Here is a 27862-nt window from a genome sequence, read left to right as displayed (position 1 = left end):
CTGCCTGCCAGGCACACACACTGGGTTTCTCCACAGAGACACTGCCACTACCTGCCTGTACCCCACAGACCTACTCAGACTCTGGGAAGGGTCTGCAGCCATGTTATAGCGCCATGCCACTGACGTAACCATGGGGCTTAAGACTGGGGTACAAGCTTAAACACCAGACCAGCAAGCTATGGGCCAGCAAAGGCTGACTATGTGGAGAGTTCCCACAGGTACAAGCTGAGTCAGGCCAGACTGAGCATGAGAGGCAGGTAATTTAGGATCACATACGCCCACCCTGGATCAAGATGGCCTGCCTAAGTAAGAGCTTGCTCGGTGCTGACTGTATTGTACCGCAGCAGGCTGTAGTCTTGCATGGGTCGCCTTGGGCTCTGCTCTGTACGCATAGGTAGGACTGAAAATGCAAGTAGCTGGGAACGTGCCCTTCCAGTAATCACAGATACAGAGAGCCCTTCAGCCAACAGGCAGGGAAATTCATTCTGCTCAATGACGAGTACCTGCCCCAGCCAAACCATCCCTCCTTACCCATGACAAGAACGCACTGACTGTTCCTATGAACACTGATGTGTTCATACACGTGGACACAGCTCATGTCTGGACTGCCCTGCAAAACCATTTCCATCTACCAGTGCCCTTCTGGGTCTAGGTGTCACTATCCCATGACTACGTGGCCCTCAGATCTCCCTCAGAGCTCAAGAAATCTCTACCTCCTCCCCAACTGTGCATCCTGACAACCAGCCAAGAAGGAGCAGAGCCCTGGCTTTCCAGCTAGGCATGTGTTGGAGCTCCAGGCTCCTGTGGTGTGAAGGGAGCTCAGCCTGAACCCCTGTGCTGCACAAAGAAGGATGGGGTACGTCGTCGCCCTGCTCCTGTGGAAGCCATGCAGAGGGTGCCTGGGACAAGAAAAGGCGACCTGGAAGGGGAGGGGAGGGAGAGAATGAATGTCGGGAGCCACAGAGCACAGACTGAGCGGGGAGGAGTGTAGCAGCTGGGACATGGGAGAGCCTTGGTCACCAGCGTCTGTGCAGACAAGTGCTGAGGATGGCACATCTAAGAGGCCCCAAGTGGGCACTGGCTTGGCCGTGCTCGGAAGCACCTCTGTCATCATGCCAAGTTTTTCCTGCCTGACCCCAAATGGAAAGTGGTCATAGACAACAAGAAGCATCAAATACCTCAGATGACACAAACTTGTAGGTTCAGGCCTTTTCAGATAGCTAATATCTCTCTAGACCACCTGTTTCTGAAGCAAACTTAACCTCAGAACACAGGGACCAACTTCAACATCCTGGTATATCCTCAAGATCCTGAGACACTCCCCAAAGCAGGCAACACTTGCTCTGGATAGACTACCCGGGTCCTGGACCAAAAGAGAGGTAGAAGGACTGGGGATCCCAGTGTGGAATTACAGGCACTCAATGCATAGCTGGTCCTACTTAGGGAAAAGATATTCCCAAAGACAATTTGGGTATGGCTCCATCCCTTAGCTTTATAAAAGTAAGCATGTGTTTTGCATTTCGGATTGTTAGCCCACATTAAGAGTCTAGCCTAAGAGTTAACACAAACAGAAGCATTTTCTTTCTTTTCCATCATTTCTAAATGTCTGAATCCTCAGAGACAGTCCCCTAGTACCTTAGACACTGATACCTGACACTGAAACAAATAGTTAAATATTGAATATAAGTAGCATTTAATTATTTAAAAATTAAAAGGGGAAAGCCATGGTATCCAGGCCTCCTGAAGCAGAGCAACTCCAGACTTGCATATTCTCCAGGGCTGGTGTCCCACTGAGGAATGTAGGGGTATCTAGGGAGGAGATTCAAGCAGGGACACCAGACAAGGGATTCCCAGCAGCGCCTCCTCTCTCTTTTGTGAGGCCTTAGGAGCATCGTCGCTGCGTAGGGACATTCCCTTGGCATCGCCAAGACCCTGCGCTCACCAACAGCCGTACCACCCCGGGAAGTTCCCCAGCCTCGCCGCCCGAGTCCTGGTAAAGTTTCCATAGCCGTCGGGTCCCTGCTTGCAGGCTCTGCAGTGGCTCGCGGAGGGCAAAGCTGTGGGAGCTGGGTCCAGTTCATCCCGGAGGCTGAACAGCCCGGAGGCTGAAGCCGGCGCCGTAGCCAGGTTGGACAGAGCCCTGAGGTCATGCACAAAGGGACCCGCCCCCAACCACCCGGGTCTCTGGGGACCCGTCGTGTGCTAGAGCGCGGGTGAGCAGAAGAACCAGCTTCCGAGCCCCACCCAGACCTAAAGTCCGAGCCCAGGACCCTGTCCCTATCTTAGTCCGCATCTCAGTCTAGACACTATACCAGCTCGCTCCCCCAGGACCTACCCCTAATCCTGGCCGGGGCCCGAGTGTCCAGCCCCAGGCCCACAGCCGGACCCCGCCCACCCGGCCGAGCTCACCTGGCGCGCGGCGTGGGCGGCTCCGCAGCGCGGCCTCCGCCCCCAAGACAGGCGTCCCCAGGTCCCCCGGTGCGCGGGGAGCGGCCTCTCCAGCGCCCAGCACCGAAAGTGGCTCCCGGGGCCACAACTTGTGCTTGTGAGGAGGTGAGGGGGGGAACACTCCTCCTCCCCTACTGGAGCAGCCAGCAAGCAGGCTAGCCCTCCTACCCCTCCCGCTGCCCGTGCGCAAAGCGGACCTGGCCGGAGACGAGGCCTCCGCCCCGCCCCATCCAACTGCGAATTTTCCCATTGGTAGAGAGACGCGCCCCGCAACCCGCACCGATTGGATGGATGTGCAGAGATTGCGGCTTGCTGTTGGGTTCCTGGTATTGTCAGTCTTAGCCCAGGTCGGCCCCCTAGCAGAGCAGGCCCTGACACCTGCCCGGAATGCTGTGGCTGCAGCAGCTGCAGGAGGCTCGGAGTTGCCCCCTCCCGGCCATCTTCAGAGGAGTTCTGGGGATAGTAGGCCCTGAGCTGGAACTTGCAGGGCAGGCGGTCACTCCCGGATTCCAGCAGCGTTGTCTCCATCTCCACCCCAAGTTCCCAGGTATCCTGCTGTTAACCGGACATTGAGCGTCGATTCCTTTCTATTGGCATAGAATGGTATTTATCTTACACTCCGCAAGTGTAAAGATAAATCCCATTTTACAGATAGAAAATTGAGGCTTTAGGCAACCAGGGCGTGAACCCAGTCGTTGGACTTCCAGCCTTGGGGGCTCTCTCACTGTCCCCATAACCCCTGCAGCAAGGACGAACAAGGTCAGCTAGGCTGGTACAAAGTGGGGATGGTTGCAGTGATTTTGAGGGCAAAAGCAGACTCTAGAAAAACTAGAGCTTTTTTTCTTCTATGAAGCCTGTATTTACAGAGCCTTTGGGCACTCCCTACAGCTGCATGAGACTGCTCTTTCCCCGGGGCAATGAAAAGCGTCCTCTTCCCGGGAAAGGGGAATTATGTGTTTATCTCTTCCCCACTACACCCTGGTGTCCCGATTTCCTCTGCCCTGCTTTGAGTCTTGGAGAAATATCAAGGAGCTTTATCCACTGCCTGAAAAGATAAACACATATTTCCCTACTAGGTAAAGCACACCAAACACATCTCTGCAGTGACATAAGGCAGTGGAGGGGACCCACGGGGGATGCTGTAACATAAACAGGAGATGGAAGTGCAGACTGTGGAAATGAATCTGGCCTGTGCTTGCTCAGAAGCCTCTTATCCTGAGTGCACTGGAAATGAGCAACTCTTCTGGGCTGTCGGTGTTTCCCAAGGCCCCTTACAGATAGTGCTAATGGAGGCCAGGGTGTGTGTGTGTGTGTGCGTTTGTGTGTGTAGGGGGTCTACCCAGATGGTCATATTTCACCCACCTATGCTGAGTCCAGTGTGCTCACCCAATAAGGGTTGCTTGGTGAAGACAAAGAAAGTAAATGCCTGGAGCAGGAGCTCACTTCTGGGTCGCCTACAATACAAATTGATACCAGGAGCTTTTCAGAGTCAAGGCAGTTGCTACTAATCCGTTGGTATTGCTACTTGAAATGAACACCATTTGGCATCCTGGTATTGAGATATTGTTGCAGCTCTGGCAAGGCAGAGTGAGCAACTCTAAGAAAGCAGAGTCTTCCAAGAAGGTAGCTCTCTCTAGGTAAAGCTGTAACTACAGCTCTCTACTAACTACAGCTGTCTTTCTGGTTAAGTTGCTGTGTGGTGGGGACTCTCTTTCCTCAGTTAGAAGTGGATTTAGTCAATCCAGCTCTACCCTGGCCCGTACTCATCCTGGAGCACCTCTCTTGAAGACCCCATAGCTCTGGATCATACCACTTCCCCATACTTGCTGATGGGACAGAGGCTGAACAGGTTTTTCTCTGCTAGAAGAGGGCAAAAGGGAGACATAGCCTCCCAGTGTAGGAATGTCCCCTTTTAGAGACCTGGCTGCTTTAGAGCCTGATCATCAGCTGCATAGAGGAAATCAGGGTGGATAGAGACAGCTCAGATAGGTTTCAGGGCTGCTATCTTACAGTCTCCTTACCAGGGCCAATAATGAATATCTCCCCCCTTCTCTCTGCCTCTCTGTCTCTCTGTTTGTCTCTCTGTCTTTCTCTCTGTCTCTGTCTCTCTCTCTCTCACTGTGTGTGTGTTTCTTGCTCTGTCTGTCTCCCCCCCCCCCACTCCCCCCCCCACTCCCCCCCCCCCATCCTCCTTATCCATCCAGCTGCTGGCCATTTCTGTAGGGATAGTGCTGGGGAAAGCCACAGAGAGGAAGTGTTTGTCAGGAAGAACTTCCTAACTAGTTGGCACTTAAATCCTAAAAAGGTGTTTACAAAAAGTGGTGAGCTCCCATTCGAGGAATGAACAATGAGCCAGACTCAAATGGGAGAGAATGTCAGAGTGCATAACTATTAAAAAAAAAAAAATAGGGGCAGGAATTGGATCCCCTTCCCCTAATTTGGACTGCCTAGTTGGGCCTCAGAGGGAGAGGGTGTGCTGGGATTAGATGTCCCAGGGTGGGGTGGTACCCAAGGGGGGCTCCCCCTTCTATGAGGAGGAGGGGAGGGTGTAATAGGGGGTTGGATTTGGGACTGGGAGGAGAGGAAGGAGGGGAGCTGCTATCAGGATGTAAAGTTAATAAATAATTAAGGAAAAAATTGGGGCAGAGGTTCAAATCCCCCCCGCCCCCAAAGGGCCACCTGCTGCCTGTGATGGGATTCGAACCACTGTTCAACATGTTCTTACATCTCTCTTTATGGATAGGATTGATGAGAAAGCATATCCAGCCATTGTCCCACTCTGAATTCATGGCTTGGTGCTTTGGGGACAAGCTACTGTGTATCTGCTATATCCCAGACCATGCTCTTTTAGCCTCAAGCCCGTGTCCTGCTTGTCCATGACTACCTCTTAGTCCTGTAGACCAAGTGATCTGGCAGCTCAGATGGAGACAGCTGGCAGGAGCACAGGGTGACTGTGCTAAGCTGGAGGAAGAATGGAAGTGCCTAGCTAGGTCTGCCACCTGCTGGCCAGGAGTCATAGTCTCCGGAGTCTGGTCATGTTTGCAAATGATTTCCTTTAGTTCTCAGGAGGAATGCTGGTGAGGCTGTGTGAGAGAGGGCAGAGCTGTGACTGGGTCTGGCTACAGCCTTGCTTTCGCCTCTCTGAGTTCCAGTTTTCTGCAAAACATCAGCATTGAAGTTTGGGACCATGGCACCTAGATCGTCCAGGCAGCTAATGCCACTTGGCATTTTTTTTTTTTTTTTTTTTTAGATTTATTTATTTTTTTTTTATTATATGTAAGTACACTGTAGCTGCCTTCAAACACTCCAGAAGTCAGATCTCATTACGGATGGTTGTGAGCCACCATGTAGTTGCTGGGATTTGAACTTCGGACCTTTGGAAGAGCAGTCGGGTGCTCTTACCAACTGAGCCATCTCACCAGCCCGGCATTTTTTTTTTAAATCAATTACATTTTATTTTGTGAGTATATACCACAATGCACATGTGGTGATCAGAGAACAACATAAAGGACACAGATCTCTCCTTCCACCATGTGGATCCCAAGGATGGAACACAGGTGGCCAGGTTTGACAGCGAGCATCTATACCCAGGCAGCTATCTTGCTAGCCCTTTATTTTACTTCAAGTGAATAGCTTAACTGCTCTGAGCAATTATATTTACATCTCTCAAGTGGAGTGAATGAGAACTGGGTATCAAGTCAACTGGGTTGAGAGTCTGTAGTACAGTATCATTGTCTTTAATGTGGTTGTGATCCTTGTACTGAGTACTCACTTTGGGGAGGACCTCTGATGCTCCCTCCACCTTAGCGATGGATGCTCAAGCCCCTTACACAACCTGATATTAACAGGTACAGGAAGCCCCCAGTGATTGTCCTGGCCCTGTTCTAAATGTCCCAGTCATTGTCCAAACATAGCTCAAGCATGGTAAATTCCTCATCCTTGGGGGTCTGGACTCACAGAACAGCCTCTGTGACTTCTTAAGGACTATGGAAGGCACGGTGGAGCAGAAGTCCGTGTTCTGTGTTGTTTTTTAGTGCAGGGAATACAATAGATGAGAAGTCAGAGGCCAAGGATACAGGCAGTCTAGTAAGACTTGGAGGCGACAAAGGGAGGGGAGGGCTATCTGGGACAGATGATATGGTCTAGAGATAAAGACCAGGACTTTGTCTAAAGGGGGTGGAGGTGGGTCCAGCGCCTGAACCGGGCGGGGTGCAGGGTCTCACAGAGATAACCCACAGGCTGAGGAGCTGTGGCTGCATGAAAGGACCAGATGCCCACACAGCTCCAGCCTTGGTGCATCGCCAGCCTTGGTGCATCTCCAGTCTTGGTGCAGCTGCGGGGGCGGAGCGCTATATCTCTAAGCGACAGCACATACGGCCAACAAGGCCGCGGTTCTGGGTTCGATGCTCCGCCCTTCGCTGCTGCGCCCAATAGCGAGCGCTCTGGAGGCGGGCCGGGCGGGTTCTGGGCTGGAGGCTAAAGCCCGCGGGTGCGGCACCCGGAAGTCGGCGGCGGCGGAGGCGGTGAGTGTGCAGCGGGTGGCTGGGGCTAGCGGGCTGCGCTCCTGGCGGGGCTGACCCAAGGTCGGGCGCCGGGCTCCTGGAACGCGGTCTGGATCAGGTTGGTCGAGGACGAGGCGGTCCGCCCCTTCTCGTCATAATTCAGTTTTCCCTTTCCAAGGCATTAAATGGAAACTAAACGGCCTGCTGGTTCGGGACTCTAGTCTGACAGACCAGACCAGACTGTCTCTGATAATTGAAAGCAAAACCCTCACGGTACTGGAAGATGTTTCTATTTATCCCTGTCAGGATTGGGTGCGGGGAAGGGTCTCGGCAGCAGGGGCAGACTTGCTGTGTAAGAGGCTAGATTGGCGGGACAGAGAGCTGCATGGTTGTTGCAGGGTGAAGGGCTGCAGTCTCCAGTGTCAAGAATTACTCTGGAGCCTAGTCATGTCGCCCCTCTCACTCTGAAACCTCCGATGGGGCCTTGGGCTTCACAGAATGTCAGAGTAGACAGCAAGTGCTGGGTCATTCTTATGCCTGATATGGGCTTTACTGGGCTGGCGTAGTGAACCCTTGCTCAGAACGGGAGGACATTGCGTGTAGGCTGCATCCAGGCCAGGTCTGGCCCCACTCTAGGCTCATTGGCAGCTGAGGTTTTGCTTGTTTGCCTCTTGGACAGTGGACAAGGAGGCCCTGATGTTGAGATCCATCCATGTACCCTCAGCATCTTTCCTATGTTTCCTTCTGCCCGATAAGTCATGTCTTTAGAGTGCACCCTATGCCCTTGCAAATGCCTTGCTCAGCAGACCTGTCTGCTGTCTGGGCCTGCTGACTACCGTTTTGCCACTACTAAGCTCAGCCATCTTCTATGGGGTAGATGTGACAGCTATAAGGGACAGGTGAGAGACATGTCCTCTAGACAATTTTTTAAGGTAGTTTCATTAGTCCAACCTTGTACATAGTGAAGTAAACTCTAGCCAAGGAGGCATGTGTTTCCAAGGCTGCTGCAAGCCAGGGTGATTGGCTTCCAGGCCCGTGCTTCTTCCCCTTTCCCTGAGACCTCCTGGGTCATGTGGTCTGCTGGAGAGGGTGACTGTTCCCAGATAGAACAGAGCCTCTGCCCCTCCTCCAGATTCCTAGTGTTGCTGCTGGGATGTGAGATGCTGTGGTGCTCACATCTCTTCAGGTTCCCCCACATGGTCCCCAATCCCACATTTTCATTTTACTTTTGTGTCTTTATTTTACTTTAAGTGTTTGGGGGACACATGGCAGAGGGGCCCAGCTCCCAGCTGTCAAGTCAGCAGCCTGAGAATTTCCCCTAGTTTTAAGGACCTAGTCTCAGATCACACCAGGCTTTGATGATGAAAAGAATTCCAGGCTAGCCAGTTTAGGAAGCAGAGTTGGAGATTGTGTTAAAGATATTTAAATAGAGGCTTAAGTATGAAGATTAGGCACAAAAGAGGTGCCCAAAAGAAAAAAGTAAAACATACTTCAGAGCTTGGGCTCGGAGCTTCTCCGCTTCTCTGATGCATCTCATTGAGTGAGGTTTAAAAGTCCTGTCTTATTCATGGCTCCTAACTAGGTTCAAAGTCAAAAGTTCAGCCCTGGGAATAGAGGAAGGTAGGATATCTTACTGTCAACAGTTTTGTTTGAGGTTCTCTAACTGTGTCTGGGAAGAGAGATAAGGCCATACCCAAGATCATATGCATTTTTTTCAGGCCTTAAGTGTATTGTTATCTTAACATAAAATACCTGTAAATGAGGCCAGGCATGGAGGCTCACACCTTTAATCCCAGCACTTGGGATGCAGAAGCAGGCAGAACTCTGTGAGCTTAGTCAGGGCCACACAGTGAGAACTTGTCTCAAAACAAACAAACAAACAAACAAATGTAAAAATATCTGTATATGAAAATCCTGGTAAGCGTCGGCACCCGTAGCACTGACTGTGCTGGGCCACTTGCTTTTTGCTGGCAAACGCATTAACCCTGGTCCAGGAGGAGGTCCTGCCCTTGCTTCTCTTCACGTCATTGGCCTGTGTCTCCACCCTGCCTCAGCTAGATGCAGTCTGATCACCTACTTGCTCTCATATATGGTACCCCTTAGCCCTTCCCTGGATGTGGGTGACCGATCACCTGTACAAAGAACAGGACAGGAAGGCTTGGAGGAGTTCTAGAAACAGAGCCAAGTTTGTTGTTGACACTAGGTGGGGAAGAGCCAGAGTTCGTCCTTTGGTGATGTGTCAGTCAGCTTACAACAGTAGTAACTGTGAGTCTGGCGTGTGTTGACTCAGACCACAGGGCCTGCTTGGTAAAGGGCTCCTGACAACAAGATCACCTCAAGCCAACTTGATTTTTTGAGATAATCTGTACCATTTTCACCTCTTACCTCAACTATTCATTGTTTGTTCTTTGAGGCAATATAGTCTTGATGAGACTAGAACTTGCTATGTTGCCCAGGCTGGCCTTGAGCTCCTGGCTGTCTTATTTCTTGGCCTCCAGGGTGCTGTCAACTTTAATATTCTGTGTGTGTGTGTGTCTGTGTGTGTGTGTGTCTGTGTGTGTGTGTCTTGCTATGTCACCTAGGCTGACATTGAATTGGCCATCCTCCTGTCTCTGCCTCCTAGGTTGGAGGATCACAGGTGTGCATGCTACACCCAGCTCCCCTTTGAGATTTCAAAAGTCATGTATACAAACTTAAAAAAAAAAATGCCTCCATGTCCCAGCAACTACTCCCATGGTATACTGCTGACACTTGTGTCTACTGGCAAGGTGTCTTAGTGCTTGCCTCTATCCTCTCTGGAGAAGCTGTGAGCTAGAGATGGCTCTATAGTTAAAAGCACTTGTTCTTGTTTGTTTGTTTATTTCAAGACAGGGTTTCTCTGTATAGTCCTGGCTGTCCTGGAACTCACTTTGTAGACCAGGCTGGCCTCAAACTCAGAAATCCGCCTGCCTCTGCCTCCCGAGTGCCACTTGTTCTTGCACAGGTTCTGGGTTTGGCTCCTAGCAACCAGATAGCGCCTTCCAGGAAACCTGACATCCTCTTTGACCTTTGCAGGCACCAGGAATGCATATGGTACACATAGGCATGCATGTAAGCTAACTATCAGATGCATAAATAAATTATTTTAAAGATATATTTATTTTATGTATATGAGTATACTGTAGCTGTCTTCAGACACACCGGAAGAGGGCATCAGATCCCATTACGGATGGTTGTGAACCACCATGTGGTTGCTGGGAATTGAACTCAGGACCTCTGAAAGAGCAGTCTTATCCACTGAGCCATCTCTCTAGCCCACCCCGTCCCCTTTTTTTTAAAAAAGAAATGCCATATTTTGTCTGGTTCTAGATCAGCCAGGGCTCCTGTTTCAAAAAACAAACAAACAAACTAAACAGAATATCCTATTTTATGTATTTATTATTTAATACAAAATGAGGTGATAGAAGCCACCTGAGGGCCAGGCCTGTCGCTATTGTGGGGGCAAGGGACAGGCTGGGCTTCCTACCAAGAGAAAACTGAAATGCTTGCCAGCCCTGTATCAAGCTTTCTGTCAAGCCCATAGTATGTTTGGTTTGTGCTATTCCTTTGAACTGTGAATGACACCCTGGTGTGAGGTTGAATTAATGTCTTCAGAGCATTGGGGAGATCTGAGGAGAAGGTATCACAGGAGACAATTTGTCATGGTGAACTGCTGTGGAACAGCTGGATTGAGCAGCATAGGCTTACAGAGCTCTGGCTGCCAAGATGGGAGGAGAGGAGGGTGCTGCAGCTGATTGGTTGCCTGGGGATTTCTCAGCCAAGGTCTCAGGAATGGTGACACTGTGTTCCATATGTGTTTACCTCTTCTGCTGGCACTCCCTGGAGCCCAGATCACAGCCCATCACATCGGAAGTTTCTTCCTGTCTTGTCCTGCCCAAAAGAACAGCTTCACCCCCAGGAGCTACTACAGCCAGCAGTGACTTGGCTGCAGGACCTGGCCACTGACCATCTTTTTCAGACTGATATTTTTACTCCTTGTCATTGAAGTTGTCAGCTGATTGCATGAGCCCCAAAGCCTCTGCCCAAAGCCTTGATCCAGACACCCCTGATAGACTGTCTCAAATTGTTAGCTCTCCAGCTGGGAAGTCAGAAAAACATCACTCCTGTTCCTTTGTGTGTGCCCCACATTGCCACCTTTCTGTTCACATACCCTGCTTGCTTTTTTTCAAGGTCCTGGGTTATGTTGCACGGTGCTCAGGTAAATAAGACAGTCCACTTGTGCTCTGCCCTGTGCCTCTGTGTTCTGTGCCATGACATCGGCTCATTCTCTCTTGGTTTCTGCTGCATATATCAGTATGGGGAGAGCAAGGTTTCTGAGTTTTCTTCTAGGGCTCTTTGGAAGTAGGCAGCTTTCTTTGTCTTGAAACATGCCAACGGCAGGCACACAGGTTTTCAGCATCATACTTGATGGATTCTATTAGGAAGCCAGTCCATTCACAGGCAGAGACAAAAGCCACTGCTGTCGCCCAGGCATCTGCTTCTTCTTGTCACAACACTGTCCCTGAGACCAGATGGTTCTGTCTGCCTTCTGACACCATGGACAGGTCTTGCTTATATCTAGTCTGTAATGGTTATTCCTGGTTGTCAAGTTGTCTATATCTGGAATGAGCTACCGTCCAGAATTGGAGGGCTCACATGTGATCCAGATCATGAGGCTGGAAGACACAAGTTTCTGACCTGGATCTTGGCATGAAGATCTTGAATGGATCTGAAAGCCCACTAGATCTTAGGCCCAGATAGGGTAGTACACACCTTTATCTTTTTATTTTTTTAAAAGATTTATTTATTATTATACATAGGTACAGTGTAACTGACTTGAGACGCATCAGAAGAGAGCATCAGATTTCATTACAGGTGGCTGTGAGCCACCATGTGGTTGCTGGGATTTGAACTCAGGATCTTCTGAAGAGCAGTCAGTGCTTACAGGCTGAGCCATCTCACCAGCCCAATACATACCTTTAATCTCAGGAGACTAAGGCAAGATCTCTGAGTTCAAGGTCAGCCTGGGACAAAATTTGTTCTGGATCCAGGTATGGTGGTACACACCTTTAATCTGGGCCACACCTTCTGCTGGAGACCTACATAAGGACATTGGAAAGAAAAATTCGTTCTTCTTCGTTTGCTTGCATTTACTTCCAGCACATCTCTTGCAGTCTACTTCTACAGAAGACCAGCTGAAACAACTAGCCTCGTAGGACTGAGCAACTACTAGATTCTTGGACTTCCCATTTACAGCTGACCATTGTTGGGGTAGTTGAACTACAGACTGTAAGTCATCATAAGAAATTCCCTTTATGAAGACATTCCATAAGTTCGGTGATCCTAGAGAACCCTGACTAATAGACGAGTCACTGACAAAAAAGACGGTGATGTTTGCTCTCTTGGCTGCTATCTGCTTGTTGCTGCTCCCAGGCAGGGACTTGTTATTTGCCATTGTGTGCTGCTCCAGGGCAGGGCAGTAGATCGAGTGCTTGTAAGCAACCTTAGGCATGTATGATGCTGTGGTTCCATCTCCAGCACCACACGAACATAAGGTTTTGAAGCTATGGACCTCCTTACTGTGTTGCTTCTTGGTCTACTGGCACACTGGCATGGCTAATAGGGATAGTGTTATTTTTGGACTTAGAACCACAGCATTTGTCCCAACAAGCCAAGTTCCACCACTGTCCTCAATAAACTAATTAAAAGATTCAAATGAAAGGTTTGGAGAAATGGCTTAGCTGTTAAAAGCTCTTGCTGTTCTCACAGAGGATCCAGGTTCTGTTCCCAGCACCTACATGATAGCTCACAACTATCCATAGACATACATGATGTACACAGACATATATACAGACACTTATACTAATAAATTAATAAGATTCTTATACATAAAATAAATAAATTTTAAAAAATTAAAGACCTAAGTTAATAGTGAAAAGCAGTAAAAGGTTTCTGCTTTGCGGCCACACTGGGAAGAAGGACAGAGGCCGAGTAGCTTGCCCATCCCATGCTTACCCATAAGGCCTGTTCCATCAGGTGCTCTGAGACAGATGTAGGTGATCCGTGTCCTTGAAGGCACTGGCAGGGGAAGCTGTAATATTGTGTAGTTGTCCTTGTGTTAGTAATCTTTAGAGAAGGGCCTCCGAACGCAGCGGATCAGTGAATAAGGTTATGATTTAGGAAACGAATCCTAGCATTCCGCCTTATCTCAGGGCTGCCACATGCACATGCCTTAACAGTTTAGGGAAGGTGCTCGGTAGCCTGTAAAGCCTGGCTGATCCCCTCCACAGGGGCAGCCTCTCAGCTCTAACATTCATTGCAGGGTCCCTAACAATGAGGGTCCCTAACAGTTTAAAGAGAAGGAAGGAAGTGTTACTAAGCAGTCCAGCAAGGACACTAAGCCTGTCTGACCAGGCTAGTCTCTCTCGTGAGGTCATCTGACACGGTGACTGTTTCCCTGGGTTGTCCCTGGGCTTTCGTCCAGCTGGAGATCCCTGGGAGAATTCAGTTCCTTGGGTGCCTTGTTTTGTTTGTTTGTTTGTTTGTTTTGTTTTGTTTTTAAAGATTTATTTGTTTGTTTGTTTGTTTATTATATGTAAGTACACTGTAGCTGTCTTCAGATACTTCAGAAGAGGGCATCAGATTCTGTTACGGATGGTTGTGAGCCACCATGTGGTTGCTGGGATTTGAACTCAGGACCTTCGGAAGAGCGGTCGGCACTCTTAACCACTGAGCCATCTCACCAGCTCCCGGGTGCCTTGTTTTTAACCACTGAGAGAGTCAGAATGGGGGCACAAGTGTTTAATTAACGTGTCCTCATTTCTCCCAGACACTGCAGCATCGATGATCCAGCTAGGCTTCTAGAAGATACCTTTTTTAAGCTAAGGTCTCCTGTATTCCAGGATGACCTTAAACTGAAAAATGGCTGAAGATAACCTTGACCTTCTGATCTTCCTGTCTTATCTCCCAAGTGGTAGAGTTCTGTATATAGACTACCATGCGAGTACAGAACGACTCTGTTAGTTTAGTTCTCACTGCTGCAGTACAGCAAAACAGGTTTCAATTTTCTTTGTTTTTCTTTTCCTCCTCCTCCTCCTCCTCCTCCTCCTCCTCTTCCTCTTCCTCCTCCCTTTTCCTCTTCTAAGATATTGAACATACATAAGATGTGGTGCCGACTCTGGCAAGCCCCCATCTTCCACTGGCTGCATCATCCAGAAGATGGCAGTATCAGGAGCACGTGCTTTCAGCTCTTGTAATGAGTCGCTTCTTCAAAAGCCCACAAGCAAGCAAGCCCTCCTTAGGCCTTATCAAAGCCAGCATCCTCATTTACCTAAGGGCCTCCCTCTAGACCTACATTCTTTTAATTTATTATTTATTTTTATGTGTATGAGTGTTTTGCCTGCATGTATGTATGTGTGCCACATGCATGTAGTGCTCTCAAATGCTAGATGAGGGCGTTACTGTACATGTTACATACAGTCTGAGCTGTCATGTGAGTTCTGGGTCTCAAACCCAGGTCCTCTGGAAGACCACCCAGTGCCTTTAACCACTGAGCCATCTCTCCAGCCCCCTCTCCAGCCAAACTCTTTTAGCACCCAGCACCACTTAGCACCATTGCCCCATGGGGTTGGTGAGGCTGAGTTTGAGATGTAGCCAAACCATAGCATCTATGAATAGCCAGGAAAGAAACCGGCTCTCTAGACACTGGAGCAGAAACTGGGGTGAAGGTTACCTGCTGCATCATTGGAACCTGGGGATGCTGCCAGGCCTGAGGGTTTGGGAGTGTTAATGTGGGACCGGCCCGATGGTTCAACCAGACACCTGGGCATTGGCTAAGCATTTGGGAAGCTCAGTTGTTCTCCTGCCTTGCATCATCCAAACAGACAAGTCTGGTCTCACTTTGGGCTAGGAAGAAAGTTATTTAAAAAGGCAGGATACAAAACTTATGTAGTAAAGGTGGCAAATTTTAGCCAGGTGTGGTATATTCCTGCGATTTCAGGCCTCAAAGGCAGGAGGAAAAGGAGTTCCAAGTCAGTCTTGGCTATATAGCGAGTTCAGAGCTGTTGCAACTTAAAACGAAGGTTTGTGGGAAGGAGCTGACATGAGATCAGCCTTTCAAAGAACTTTGTTAGGAGAGAGGGTCCTGAGGGGGGAGAGCAGGCCCTTGGGTCCAGAGAAGAATTTCATTTGGAGGGATAGTTGCCATGTTTATCACCATGAGATCTGAAGGAGAGAGATAAACACCGATAAATTCTGGACTAGAGATAACAGCATGGCCATAGACAATCAGATGGGGCCTCAAAGGGAAGAGAATCTTCCCTTCAAAGTATGGGTAAACAGAGGAGTTTTATGACTCTTGGAGTTTTTCAGAGAAGGGTAGGCAGACTTCATTCGGGGAACTGAGCCCACTTGCCACAAGCAGAGAGACTGTACTAGGTAGGATCATGACCCCAAATATCTTGAATTTGGGGTTAGGGGCAAGGCTTGCTTTTTCAAGAAGGAAATTTTGCTGTGATGTAAGAGTTTGCTCCACTAAGCTGAAGGAAGGGTGTGGTAGGTAGGTCATGAGGCAGGCACATAGATGTACCAAAAAGGAGGGAATCTCAACTGGAGAATGGGATTCTAGGAAGGATGGTGGAACCTCTGAGGCCGCCTGAATGGACAGTGCTTACTGAGATGGTTCTAGAAAGCATTATTAGCAAATGGGCCAGGGATTCCTGGAAAACTGTCCTTCCCAATCCTTTCTGTGTACTAAGATTAGCTTGGGGTGGGACACACCTTTTGTTGTTGTTTTGAGACGGAATGTCATAGAGTTTTATTGCTCTGAAGGGAGAGTATGACTATGGCAACCCCTTGTAAAGGGAAACATTTATTGGAGCTGGCTGGCTTTCAGAGGTTCAGTCCATTATCATCATGGTGGAAGCATGGCAAAATGCAGGCAGTATGCTGGCAAAGGAGTTGAGAGTGCTATGTCTTGATCCATAGGCAACAGAAGTCTTCGTGCCACACTGGGTATAGCTTAAGCATATCAGACCTCAAATCCTGTCCCACAGTAACACACTTTCTCCAACAAGGCCATACTTATAGTGCCACTCCCTATGACCAAGCATTCTAATACATGAATCTATGAGGGTCAAACCTATTCAAACCACCACAAGGTTTCATTGTGTAGACCTTGAACTCAGAGATCTTTTGCCTGAATGATGGGATTAAAGGCATGTACCACCACTGCTGTCCAGCTTGGCATATTTGGGAGGCTGAGGCAGAGAGATCTCTGTGAGTTTTAGACTAGACTGGTCTACATAGTAAATTCTAGGTCAGCTAGGGCTATACAGGAAGGCCCTGTCTAAAAAACCAAAACAATAGCTCAAATGCAAGATACTTTCTGGTTTTTAGAATTGGCTAGTTGGACCAGGGAATCTGAGCCATCATTCTGAGAAGACTTTCATCAGCAGGCTTAGAAAACTGGAAGTCCTAAGCTTCATACGTGAAGACTCTCTTTACATCTTGTACATCCTTCTGGCATGGTCCGGGTGTGCCTAATAACATCAGTTGTGTATGGAACACACTGAAAGTTTTCCTTCTTGCCAGTGACTGGGGACTAGCAAGCAGCCTTTTGAGGTTCAGTTCTAGTGCCCTCCCCCCATCTTCCTGGCATGGTCAGCAGAGGCACTGCCAGGTCCCAAGTGCTGTTGTTCCTGGACCTCAGCCAACAGAGGCCACATGTGTCCTCCAAGTATCTATTTTAATCGGGGCTGGGCCCTACAGGAAGTGAAAGGGCCTGATCCAGTACCTATTTGCCAGAGCTACCCATACTCTGGTGATAGAGCTAGAGATGGGGAGGCTCTGTAGCCAAGGACAGCTCAGAGAAAGTTGGGGTACTCTCTTAGGTTTGGAAGTCTTGACCGCCACAGAACACTGAGACCTTCCTTTGTTATCTTGTCTGCATTGAAGGACCTTGGCTGTTCTCAGACATGGACAGAGCTGTTTAGTGTAGGTGTCCATCCATTCATTGTGTATTGACCAGCCCCCTGTATGTTCTAGCAAGTAGGACATACTTCAGAGTGTGTACCAGGACCCTGGTCATGAAGGAGCTCCCATGTAGGCTGTAGGACAGGGTGGGGGTTATATGCTTTGTACATGCCAGAGAATTTTTGACCACATTTCCTCCAGGATCTGCTTAAAGCATTCTAATTTTCTGTAAACATTCTAAAAAAGAAGGAAGCTAATGTTAAGTAAGTGTGAGACTGACTACTTTGTAATACTCAGTGTTTATATAGCTCAAATTCAAACTGTCTCCTATTAGGCTCATGTTTTCCTTGTTCCCCAGCAGGTATCACAGTTTTGGGGGCCTAGTTGCTGAAAATGGGCATGGTGGCTCACACCTTTAATCTCAGCACTTGGGAGTTAAAGGCAAGTAGTTCTTTGTGAGTTTGAAGCCAGCATGGTCTCATTTGTGAATTCCATCGTTGAGACCCCCATCTCAAAAATAACAAAACAAAACAACACAAACAACAACAAAAAATAAAAAGAAAGTAGATCATACTCAGCCATGGTTTACCTACTATGTGTTTCTTGGTTCTCCATGGCATGAGGAGCCTCTGCCACAGGCTAGGTCATGGTCTCCACCATATCCTGCCTGCCATGATGGTCAGAAACTATGAGCCAAAATCTTTCTCCCTCAAGTTTCTTTCAGATGTTGTCACAGTGAAATAAAAGACACTAATGTAGAAAATTCTCCAGAAAAGGTACACTCTTTGTTTTGTAACTAAATTTGACCATGAAGTTTTTAAACCTTTGGAACTGTCCTGCAAGGTGAATTTACAAGATTGGAGATGTGGGCTAGAGAAGCCCCAGAATGTTATAATTGAACGGGCAGGATGCAGCTAGAAATACAAGTGGCAAAGACTGCCTCAAGGCTTCCAACGGTGGAGTCTGTTAGAGTCCAGAAATTTTGATTGAGGCTGTACTCAAAATGGACAGTTGAGTTTGTCAGAGGAAATTTAACCTGGTCTGTAGTGAGATTAGAGGCAAAAGAACAGAAAGATGTGAAAAAACACGTACTTTGATTGGAAAGGGAGCATGAGCATATTTTAAAGTGTATGTCAAGCAAGAGTGGCCAGAGCTGTTAGGGGAATCTTGGCAGCGGATCTGAGTTCTGAGAGTGAGTCCCAGAACAGCCAGAGCTACACAGAGAAACCCAGTCTCAAAAAAAAAAAAAAAAAAAAAAAAAAAAAGACAAAAGACAGGGCCAGGCTGTGGTGGCGCACACCTTTAATCGCAGCACTTGGGAGGCAGAGGCAGGCGGATTTCTGAGTTCGAGGACAGCCTGGTCTACAGAGTGAGTTCCAGGACAGCCAGGGCTATACAGAGAAACCCTGTCTGGAAAAACCAAATAAATAAATAAAAAGAAAGAAAGAAAAGAAAAAGAAGAAAAGGAAAGAAAAAGAAACACCAGGACTGAAGGCAAACCAGGGAGAAAAGGGTTTATCTGGCTTACACTTCCACATCCATAGTCACCACTGAAGGAAGTCAGGACAGGGGCTCAGGCAGGACAGGAACTGGAAGCAGAGCTGATGCAGAGGGTATGGAGGGATGCTGCTCACTGGCTTGCTCACCATAGTTGGCTCAGCCTGTTTTCTTACAGAACCTAGGAGCATCCCCCATCAATCACTAATTAAGAAAATGCCTTACAGGCTTGCCTACAGCCTGGTTTTATGGAGACATTTTCTCATTTGGGGTTCCCTCTCCTCTCTAGCTTGTGTTAAGATGACACAAAATTAGCTAGCACAATGGGTATACTCTTCAGTTCTGAGAGTGTGTTGGCCTTCATTTGTTATTTTCTGTATTTTCGGAAGGTCTGTTTTCAATTAAAATTTGTTTATGGCTCCTGGCTGATAAGGGGCTGCTTAGGGAAGACAGGGGACCTTAGTGCTTCAGTTAATCGGGGTTCTGTGGAGTCACAGTGTTGTGTCTCTGGAGCCCCTAAAGACCACCAAGGAGCCAATTGGACTGCAATAGCACTAGGGTCTTTATTCCAGCTTGAGCTTCAGCCACACCACAGGATGGGAGGGTGAAGCCCCGAGCCCAGTTTCAAGCAAGCATTTATAGAGGCAAGCAAACAAGCAAGGGGCTTTTCGGCTTGGCACACAGCTGATTGGGGGGGGGGGGCAGGGAACTATTATGGAATTTGCTATACTTTAAGATCCTAAGTACAACTATAACTTCTGCTTTCCTCCTGATTGGTGGTGGTTAGGAAGTGACCTGGAGACTAGTGCTAGGTGTAGGTTTGGTGGTTAACTGGAGTTCAACCTTAGGTCAGGTTCTCTAAGATGGAGCCTGAACCCGAGATGGAGTTGCTGTGGTCTCTCAACAGAAGTTATAGAATGTCTGTAATAGTAAGGGAATTCATTGGAATGACTTACAGGCTGCAGTCCTACTAACCCAACAATGGGCAGCTGTTAATGGGAAGAAGATCAAGACCTAAGATCAAGATCTGGATCAAAAGCCTGTGTGTCTTCCAGCCTCAAGATCTGGATCGCAGGTGTGACCTCCATTTCTGGATTGTAGTTCATTCCAGGTGTAGTCAAGTTGACAACCAGGAATAGCCATCACAGCTTCTCACTGTTATTTTATGCATATGAGTGTTTTGCTTGCACGTATGAATGTGCACTGTGTGCATTGCCTGATGCCTACAGAAGATAAAAGGGTGTCAGACCCCTAGAGTTATAGACAGTTGTATGCCATTATTTGGGTCCTGAGAACTGAACACAGGCCCTCTACTAGAGTTCTGCATGCCCTTAAGCACTAAGCCATTTTTTTTTTTTTAGCCCTTGCTGTTTGCTTTTTGATTAAAGCATTTGGGAGCTTACTGTAGCCAAGGTCTAAGGGGATCTGGAGGCCGTTTTTCAGAGTAGTAGCAGAACTTGTCATTGTCCACATGGTAGTGGTTTCACAGACTTGCAGGGTGAGTGAATTACAAGGACATGGAGGCTGACTCCTAGAGCAGTGGTTCTCACCCTTCCCAGTGCTGCAGCTCCTCGTGTGCTGACCCTAATGATACAATTTTTTTTTATTATTCCATTAACTGTAATTTTACTACTTGTGAATTATAACATAAATATCTGATATGTGAATGAAATATAAAAAATATAAAGGAAACACAACTGGTCCTGGGTTTTGGCACCAGATGAATAAAAAAAAAGGAAAGGAAAGAACATGAGTGCTCCTACGTATGATGGAGGAGAAGGTTCGTTATAGTCGTGGGACAATACAGCCAGAGGTGGGGACTTAAAGGAGAGTCAGGAGTGAGCATGAGCCTCAGCTGTGCCCCGTGGGGAGCAGGAGGGGAAGGGAGCTTGGAGAGAGGGGAACCAGGTGCAGCAGCCAGAGGCCCAAAGGTACAAAGAGAATGGGTAACCAAAATGGTTGGATTATATGGGGAAGAGCAGCCCAGCCCTGGGCTGGAGAGTTAGGGGTATTCCAGCCTAGAGGGCCCTGCCCTGTAATGTAGTGCCAGGGAAATGATAGAGGTTTCCAAAAGTCATACAGGAGCTGATCTGATGCAATCATAGTATGGCCTGTTTCTTCGAGCTAGCTCCGGCCCCTCAGAGCACCACCGTCGTGCAGTATGGTTTTGGTGAGGAGGAGCCCCAAATATCTATCGGTGCAAGGCAAGTTGGAGGGTGGGGTAAGTGTTTAGAATTAATTGGCTGGTGTTGGGAATCAAATTGTAAATTTAATTTCCATTTCCCTCTGCATTGGTGGCCATTAGGCAAGGGCGCTGACCTTGTTGGGGGTGAGCTAGGCTCAGGTTTTGTTGGGGGGTAACTTGGAAACTGATGCTAGGTACTGGCCTGTTAGTTTACCTGAGTTCAGACTTAGGTCAGGTTCTCTAAAATAGAGTCTGAATTTAAAAGGTTTGGCCTCTCAATAGCAAGTAGGGACTGAGGGACACTGGAGGGACCTGGTGGCCAGTGTCTGCTTTTCTATGTTAAGTAGGCACCTCAGCCATTTGTCCCAGGCTAGATGCAGGCTACACTCTGAGCCCTACTGGTTAACTTGGAGTTACAGAATTTAATGTTTTCTCTACTGAGTTTCTGTCTTACTTTGATCTTCCCTTACTATGTAGGATGGTTGTGTTGAGTCTGGGTTTGATCAATTAGGCAGTCACCAACAGCAGAGTTTTCTGGGCCTGTGGGATGTCCTCGTAGAGCAAAGGGGTCGGTGGTCTCTTTGGACCACCTGGGTTCAGTGGCCTGGGCTGTGGAAGTAGCCGAAGTGGCCGGTTGATGGGCCCTAGGGCCCCCGCTGCTCTGAGGAATGTGGTGAATATAGCAGCTCACAGATATGGAAGGGAGTGAAAGGGCTAGGGTGTCATCAGGAAGCAGGGGCCACTGCATGGCCTTACACCAGGGTGCTCCCCTCTCTGAGTCACTGTGTGGTGACTTCTTGTAGGGCCACAGTTTTGTTGAAGAAACCTCAAAACCATCTTCATTCAACTGATCCCTATCAGATCAGAGTTGTAGTCTTAGTACAGTTTATTACAAGGGATGGGTATCGATTAAAATCAACAGTAGAAAAAGGACAAAGCACAGAATCTAAGCAAGACTAGGCACAGGTTCCTATTTGCCATTTCTCAATGGAGCTGCGTGCCCCTGCTCAATTCTCAGCAGCGGTATGTGAACAACACAGATGGAATTTGCCAGCTGGAAAACTTGCTAAGCTGGGTATCCATGGTTTTATTTTACTAGAACTTGATTATATGGAATTGGCAGATTTCTGTACCATGTGGCTGACTTTTTGTAATATCCAGCTGATAACTACATGTCCCAAGGCCACCATCACAAGTCATAGTAACAGAGCCTATCTGGCATTGCCCAAGGCTTTGTGTTAGTGAGGACTCTTTCCACAAGCAGGACATTCCAAAGAGACTATTAGAGTATGTAGGCTGTAGGTAGCCCAGGTCTCCTGCACTGAGCCTGCACTGTACACACCTTGGCTGCCAGTGAGCCCACTGAGCAGAGAGGTGTACTTGTATTGGTGGAAATGGGGTGCTTGACTTTTTTTATAGAGGCCAAGGACATAGTGTGAGCCCTCTGTCCAGTGACAGGTGGGTGTGAGATGTGGGTGCTCTGGGCTCTTTCTGCACTTGTAACCTCAAGAACCTTTTGGCATGGGTCCCAGTCCCCAGGCTGGAATCTACTATCATGGTCTCAGCCTTTGCTCACTGCTTTCCGAGGAACCCCCAGGACTGAGGCCCTGTGCTTAGCAGGCTGTCACCCTCCTCCCTTTCTACAAATGCCCAGAGGGTTTTTGGTTTTGTTTTCCATTTTATTGTTATGTATATGGGTGTTTTTCCTGAGTGTATGTCCATGTACCACATGTGTGCAGTGGACCAGGGAGCCCGGAAAAGGCATTGGACTCCCTGAAATTGGAGATACAGATGGTTGTGAGCCACCTTGTGCATGCAGGGAAATGAACCCAGGCCCTCTGAAGAGCAGCCAGTGCCCTTTTTTTGTTATTGTTTGTTTTTTGTTTTGTTTTGTTTTGTTTTTTGAGACAGGGTTTCTCTGTGTGGGCCTGGCTGTCCTGGAACTCACTCTGTAGACCAGGCTGGCCTCAAACTCAGAAATCCGCCTGCCTCTGCCTCCCAAGTGCTACGATTAAAGGCGTGCGCCACGCCCGACTCAGCCAGTGCTCTTAATTGCTGACTTATTTCTCCAGCTCTTCCAGGGAGTTTTATTTTTTTAATCTCTCACCATTGTAACTGACTAATCTGACCTCAAGCAATTCTACAGTTTTTATGACCCTGGTCACTCGGGCTTTTTTTGGACTGCCAAGAACAGAAATTCTACTGAAAACCCACTAGCTAATAATAAGCCCAGGAATAGCGAGGTAGAATTATCATGAAGAAATCCAGGCACATCTCTCCCCAGGACATGGCCCTCGGACACAGCCTTATGGCCTTTAAGGACCCCCTGTGGTACGAGCGCTCTGTTGTGGTCCCATGGGCCCTGCTGGTCCAGAGAGCATGGGAAGTATCTAGTGAGTTCAGGGGTGTGAACCCTGTGAGGTAGTTTTGACTATCACGTACCTACTTTCTCTGCAGTGTGCGATCAGAAGGCTAGGGAATGGCTAGGGTTTGCTCTCAGCCCACAGGTGAACAGGAGCAAGAAAGGGGCTAAAGAAGTGGCATAGCAGAAGGGACCTCACCAAGTCCCGAAAAGAGCATCAGACCCTCGGGTGCCGGTTGGAGATGCCTGGCATTCACAGGGGCTTGCCAGCCGCTTCCTGGGAAAACATCTGGGCTTAGGTAAAGGCAGGATCTGTTACGGGAGAGGTATATCAGGAAAAAGGTATGAGGAGTAATTTGCTGGCCAGAGACGGCAGAGGGACTGTGGGGCAGCGGGCCTGGCTTGAGTGGGGGGTGAGGGATTGGAGAGAAAGGCAGTTCCTGATGGTCCCCTCCCAGGGGCTGGCTTTCCTCTGGTCCTTCTCTCCCAATGACTGCGTCTTCATCGATGCTGCAACCCTGAGCTCTGGCAGCACCTCCAACTCCAGGCTGCCTGGAGACACATCGATGGCCTTCCTGTGGACCTTGGAGCCCTCCTCACATCTCCAACCTAGAGGGCTGGTCTGCTAGGGCCAGCTAGGATGGCAGGTCCTGCAGCTGAACTAGAGAAACACCCTTGATCTGGCTATGTCTGCTGATAGCTGCCTCTGCCAGAGGTCCTACCCAGTACAGCCTAGGGAGGACCAAAGGAGTCTAAGAGCCAAAGCCTCTTCCTGACACCAGCAGCTGATAGGAGGGGCATGTAGGTCCAATACCTCCCATAAAGACAGTTCTTTGCACTGCCTGTCTCATTAGCTGTGTCCAGTCCGGTCTTGAATTTATCATTGTTCTGTCACACACACACACACACCCCATAATGCTGTTGGCCTTCGTGGGCCCTATGGCGGTCATTTTTTGTTGTTGTTTTTTTTCAAGACAGGGTTTCTCTGTGTAGCCCTGGCTGTCCTGGAACTCACTCTGTAAACCAGGCTGGCCTCGAACTCAGAAACTGCCTCTGCCTCCCAAGTGCTGGGATTAAAGGCGAGTGCCACCACATTTGAAAAATGACCGGCGGCTGTCATTTTTCAAAGAACTTTGTAAAGATTCCTTTTTGTGCTTTGACCCCTGGTTTTCTCTCTTGCTTTTTCTATCCCATAGCTGTTTTCCTGACTGCTTTTCTTTTTCTAGAATGGCTAGTCTGTGATATGCATGTCAATCTTAATTAATTGCCAAGGTCACTGAATTTTAGGGTTCTTCACCCCACAGTGTGGCTTTGTTTCCTGTTTTATAGAATGCTAGGTATGCCACAATTTCTCTTAGAACAGCCCCATTTTATTTTATTTTATTTTATTTTATTTTTATATTGTGAACGTGTTGCCTGAATGTATGTGTGTACACCATATATGTGCCTAGACCCATGGAGGCTAGAATGGACCCTCTGAGACTGGAGTTACAGATGGTTGTGAGCTACTGTGTGGGTGCTGGGAATTGGAACTTGGTTTTCCTGGAAGAGCAGCCAGTTTTCTCAGTTGCTAAGCCATCACCTCACCTCTTCCTTTTTACTTTTAAAATCTTATGAATGATTATTGTTGTATTTAGAAGTGGGCATACATGCCACAGCATACTTGGGGAGGTTAGATGACAACTGACCTCTTTCCGTTTATGTGTGCATTCCTGGGGTTGAGCTCAAGCCCTGCCCACCATACCCTGCTTTCCTCTTTTATTTATACACAATGTTTCCGAGCTCCTGAAGATAGCTGTGGGTATAGTCCTCCCTTACCCCGAGAGCATTTGTCTCAGCCTAGTTCTAGGGTAGGTCTTTTATGTGGCTTTGACTTTATGCCTTTCTGGAGATTGCTGAACTCTAAGCCCCAATTTGCCAGCTACTCTGGGACAGATGTTGTGGCACTGTCACAGATTGCTGAGGCTGCTAGCTTCCCCAGGGCTCTAAGGCAAGATGTAGCCGTGACAGACTGTCCTGAGCCTCCTTACCACGGTAGTGCAGGCACTGCTTTGGTGGCAGTCTGAAGAAGCTTAATTTCATAGACCCAAGAATTAGAATTGCCAGTGTCTGTCACAGTGATACCCTTGGTATCCCTGGAGCTGGGGCTTCTTCCAAGGCTGTAGTGGCTGTTAGGATTCCTGAAGAAGTGAGTGACAGCTGTCTTTAGGTCTCCAACCCCATGCTTTCTGCTGATGTGCCTCAGGGAGACTTTGAAGGCCCTCACCTAGGGCCCTGGAGTAGAGAATAGGCTGGGTTCTAGGTGTATTGTGCTGCAAAGGAGGGCTATCAAGGGCCTGACCCACAGGCCCATCTTTATGTGTGCACCAACTAGGACCAAGGCCACTGCACAAACCCTCTCCAAACCTGAGAGTGAACACAACCTGACCTGAGCCCTAGGACCTCCAAAGATAGGACACCAGCTACCCTGACCTCTGAGGCTTCTATTTGTGACATGGTGGTCTCCTCTGGACATACACGTGCTCACGAAGACAGAGTCAAATGACTTACAAACACCATGCACAAGTACACATGGCCAGAGATACAAAGTGACATAATACTCCTGTACTTAGGCACCTCAGCAAACGCACATCTACCCCTCCATTTACTGCTTGGCTCCCTCAGTACTGGAACAGTTGCTTGGCTGTCCCAGGTTTCAGCTGCAGGCATTAGCTGTGTCCCGGAATATGACACTAAATCATTGCGTTTATGTACGGTTCAGGGATCTTCGGGTCTCCGTTCCAGAGCTGATGCATAGAGATTAGCTCTGATCTCAGGACCAGAAAATAGGGGAATGCCTTCTGGGCCCCAGAGGCTCTGGGACATGGGGTCCTTGCCCCAAGGGACTGTGTACTTCGTCTGTGTTTCCTCAGCACCCAGGTGTGTGTGCATGTGCTTGGCACTGGTTTCTGCCTACTAATGTGGGTACGAAGAACCATTAGGTCCTTTGGGGTGGGCGTGTGTGTTAGGTAAAGGCCTGAGGGGACATGGGTCACAGATCATCCCCAGTGAGTGGGCCCTGATGCCTGGCCTTGGGCACCATGAGCTGAGATGAAGGTGTCTCCCTCTGTGGCTCATGGGCAGTACTTGGTGCGACTGCTGGGGAGAGGACTTGCTACTCCTTCACTCCAGCCTTACGTGTGTGGTTCCTATCGCTGCTGCTGCCCCTTCCAGCACCCACTCACCACTCCCATGTAGCATGTCCAGGGTAAGGGAGTGTCATGGCGGTGGACTTACAAGCTGATGCTGGTGGGCCCAGGTGAGGGGAGATGTCTATTATGTCACCAAGCATCTGGTGCTCACCAGTCCAGCCCCACTCACTGATGGAGAGAGACATCCGAAAAGCCCTCTGACTCTGCTGTTCACAGCTCATTGTTCTCCTTTTCCCACAGACCTTGTGACCGTGTGAGCAAAGCCACCCTTGCAACCCATGTGCATCATCTTCTTTAAGTTTGATCCTCGTCCTGTTTCCAAAAATGCATACAGGTAATGAATGCCCTTGTTCTGCCTCCGCCAGGCTGCTCCAGGCCTGAGGTCCACGGCTGTTCCTCACCCCTGGGGTGCCATATATGCAGGAGACAATGGCAGGCTGCTGGGTGTGTGTCCTCTGAGTAACTGAGTCTTGACTTCTGGTTGCCTGGAGACATCCTGTACAAGCCTGGTCCGGCTGTCTTGGACAGTGTCTGCTTAGCATGGGGTGCTGGGAGGAGCCCACCCTAGAGCAAGGGCTCAGAGCTAATGTGCAGGTGTGGCGAGACAGAGGGATGAGGCGAAGTTCTGTGGCCTGTGATTAGGGTCACATCTGCAGAGCTGGAGTAGTGGTGACAGAGAGGGGCGCTGCTGGGTTGGGTTGGGTGAGGTGTCTGGCTGGTGGCAGATTGAGGAAAGCATCCATGGGTTTTAGCTGGAGTAGCTGAGTACCAGCCAAGGACATGGGAAACAGTAGGCAGAGAAGGGAACTAGGGGCCAGCCCTCCCTGCTCTTCTAGTGCCAGTTACACGCAGGGCAGCCCCTTGGTTCTTTAGCATGTGCCAGCATTTGTTTGTCCATGTAGAGCACAAGGCAGAAATTTAGCCCACAACTGGAAATGGACTGTGGAACTCCTCTCTTACGTTTGTCTGGAACATTTTCAAAATCTTAGGATGTGTTCCAGAAACAAAGTAGTTTCAGTGAGATCCTCCTGTTGAGTCACTTTGTGGAATGCCTGGCACAGTGGCTGGGTTCCCTCATTTCAGTCTAGGGAATAGGATGTAGGGACTCAGCATTTCCTCTTCTACAGAGGGCAGGCAACAGAGCTGGATCAGGCTAGAGGAGGTGATTCTAGTTTTCTGGCAGAAGAGTTAAAGGGAGTTAGTGGAATCCTACAAGGAAAATGATAAACAGTTAGTCACATCACAGGCTATCTGGGGAGAGCTGAACAAAGTAATGAATTCCCAAAGACTGGATGTGAGAAGCAACCACTATACTGTTTGCACGGAGCAGCGCCTATCTGTCGTTCTCATACTATAATCCTCAGTGAGGCTACTGGAGAGGTAGCTTGCTGCTCTTCCAGAGAGCTGGGGTTGTTATCAGGACCCACATGGTTCTCACAACTGTGTGTAACTTGAGTTCCAGGGAATCCAGTGCCTTCTTTTGGCCTCCACAGATGCCAGGCACTCCAGGGATACACAAATATATATATAGACAAAACAGCCATACACATACAATTAAAAGGGGAGGGGGTATGTGTGTCCATGGATGGCACAGTTGTGACTCCTTAATGGCCAAAATATTCTTCAGGTATTATCCTGCTAGATCTTTCTGGAGTCTGCTGTCTAAAGTACCTAAAGCTATGACATT

The 27862-nt window shown here is 48.7% G+C and overlaps 2 protein-coding genes and 1 non-coding gene across 15 annotated transcripts in view; 2 read left to right on the top strand and 1 right to left on the bottom strand.

Annotated features, from left to right (window-relative positions):
* Arvcf (armadillo repeat gene deleted in velocardiofacial syndrome) overlaps positions 1–2684 on the bottom strand; it is a 58895-nt gene extending 56211 nt beyond the window's left edge. For 2 of the 3 annotated variants that reach the window (NM_033474.3, NM_001272029.1), the window contains exon 1: positions 2410–2684. The gene's annotated coding sequence lies outside the window, so the exon portion shown is untranslated. The remainder of the gene's footprint in view (positions 1–2409) is intronic. The other variant, XM_030248935.1, reaches the window with a different exon arrangement.
* An 83-nt stretch (positions 2685–2767) lies between these two features.
* Positions 2768–27862, top strand: part of Tango2 (transport and golgi organization 2) — a 47274-nt gene continuing 22179 nt past the window's right edge. For 3 of the 11 annotated variants that reach the window (XR_384570.2, NM_001359108.1, NM_001359110.1), the window contains exons 1-2: positions 2768–2995; positions 26416–26509. Coding sequence is in view for 5 of the 11 variants with exons in the window: in NM_001359108.1 (NP_001346037.1) it covers positions 26454–26509 (56 nt within the window). In the remaining 6 variants the exon portion in view is untranslated. Of the gene's footprint in view, positions 2996–6891; positions 7069–7461; positions 12258–19400; positions 19513–26415; positions 26510–27862 lie in introns of those variants that run through there. The other 8 variants (NM_138583.2, NM_001359111.1, XR_384571.2 and 5 more) reach the window with 6 other exon arrangements.
* Mir185 (microRNA 185) lies at positions 23401–23465 on the top strand. Its single transcript, NR_029571.1, has one exon. It is a non-coding gene; the product is annotated as a microRNA 185 (primary transcript).

The sequence above is a fragment of the Mus musculus genome, chromosome 16 (genome assembly GCF_000001635.26).
Source record: "Mus musculus strain C57BL/6J chromosome 16, GRCm38.p6 C57BL/6J".
Taxonomy (NCBI): domain Eukaryota; kingdom Metazoa; phylum Chordata; class Mammalia; order Rodentia; family Muridae; genus Mus; species Mus musculus.
The sequence above is the reverse complement of the archived record's forward strand: the minus strand, read 5'-3'. Positions and strand labels throughout refer to the sequence as shown.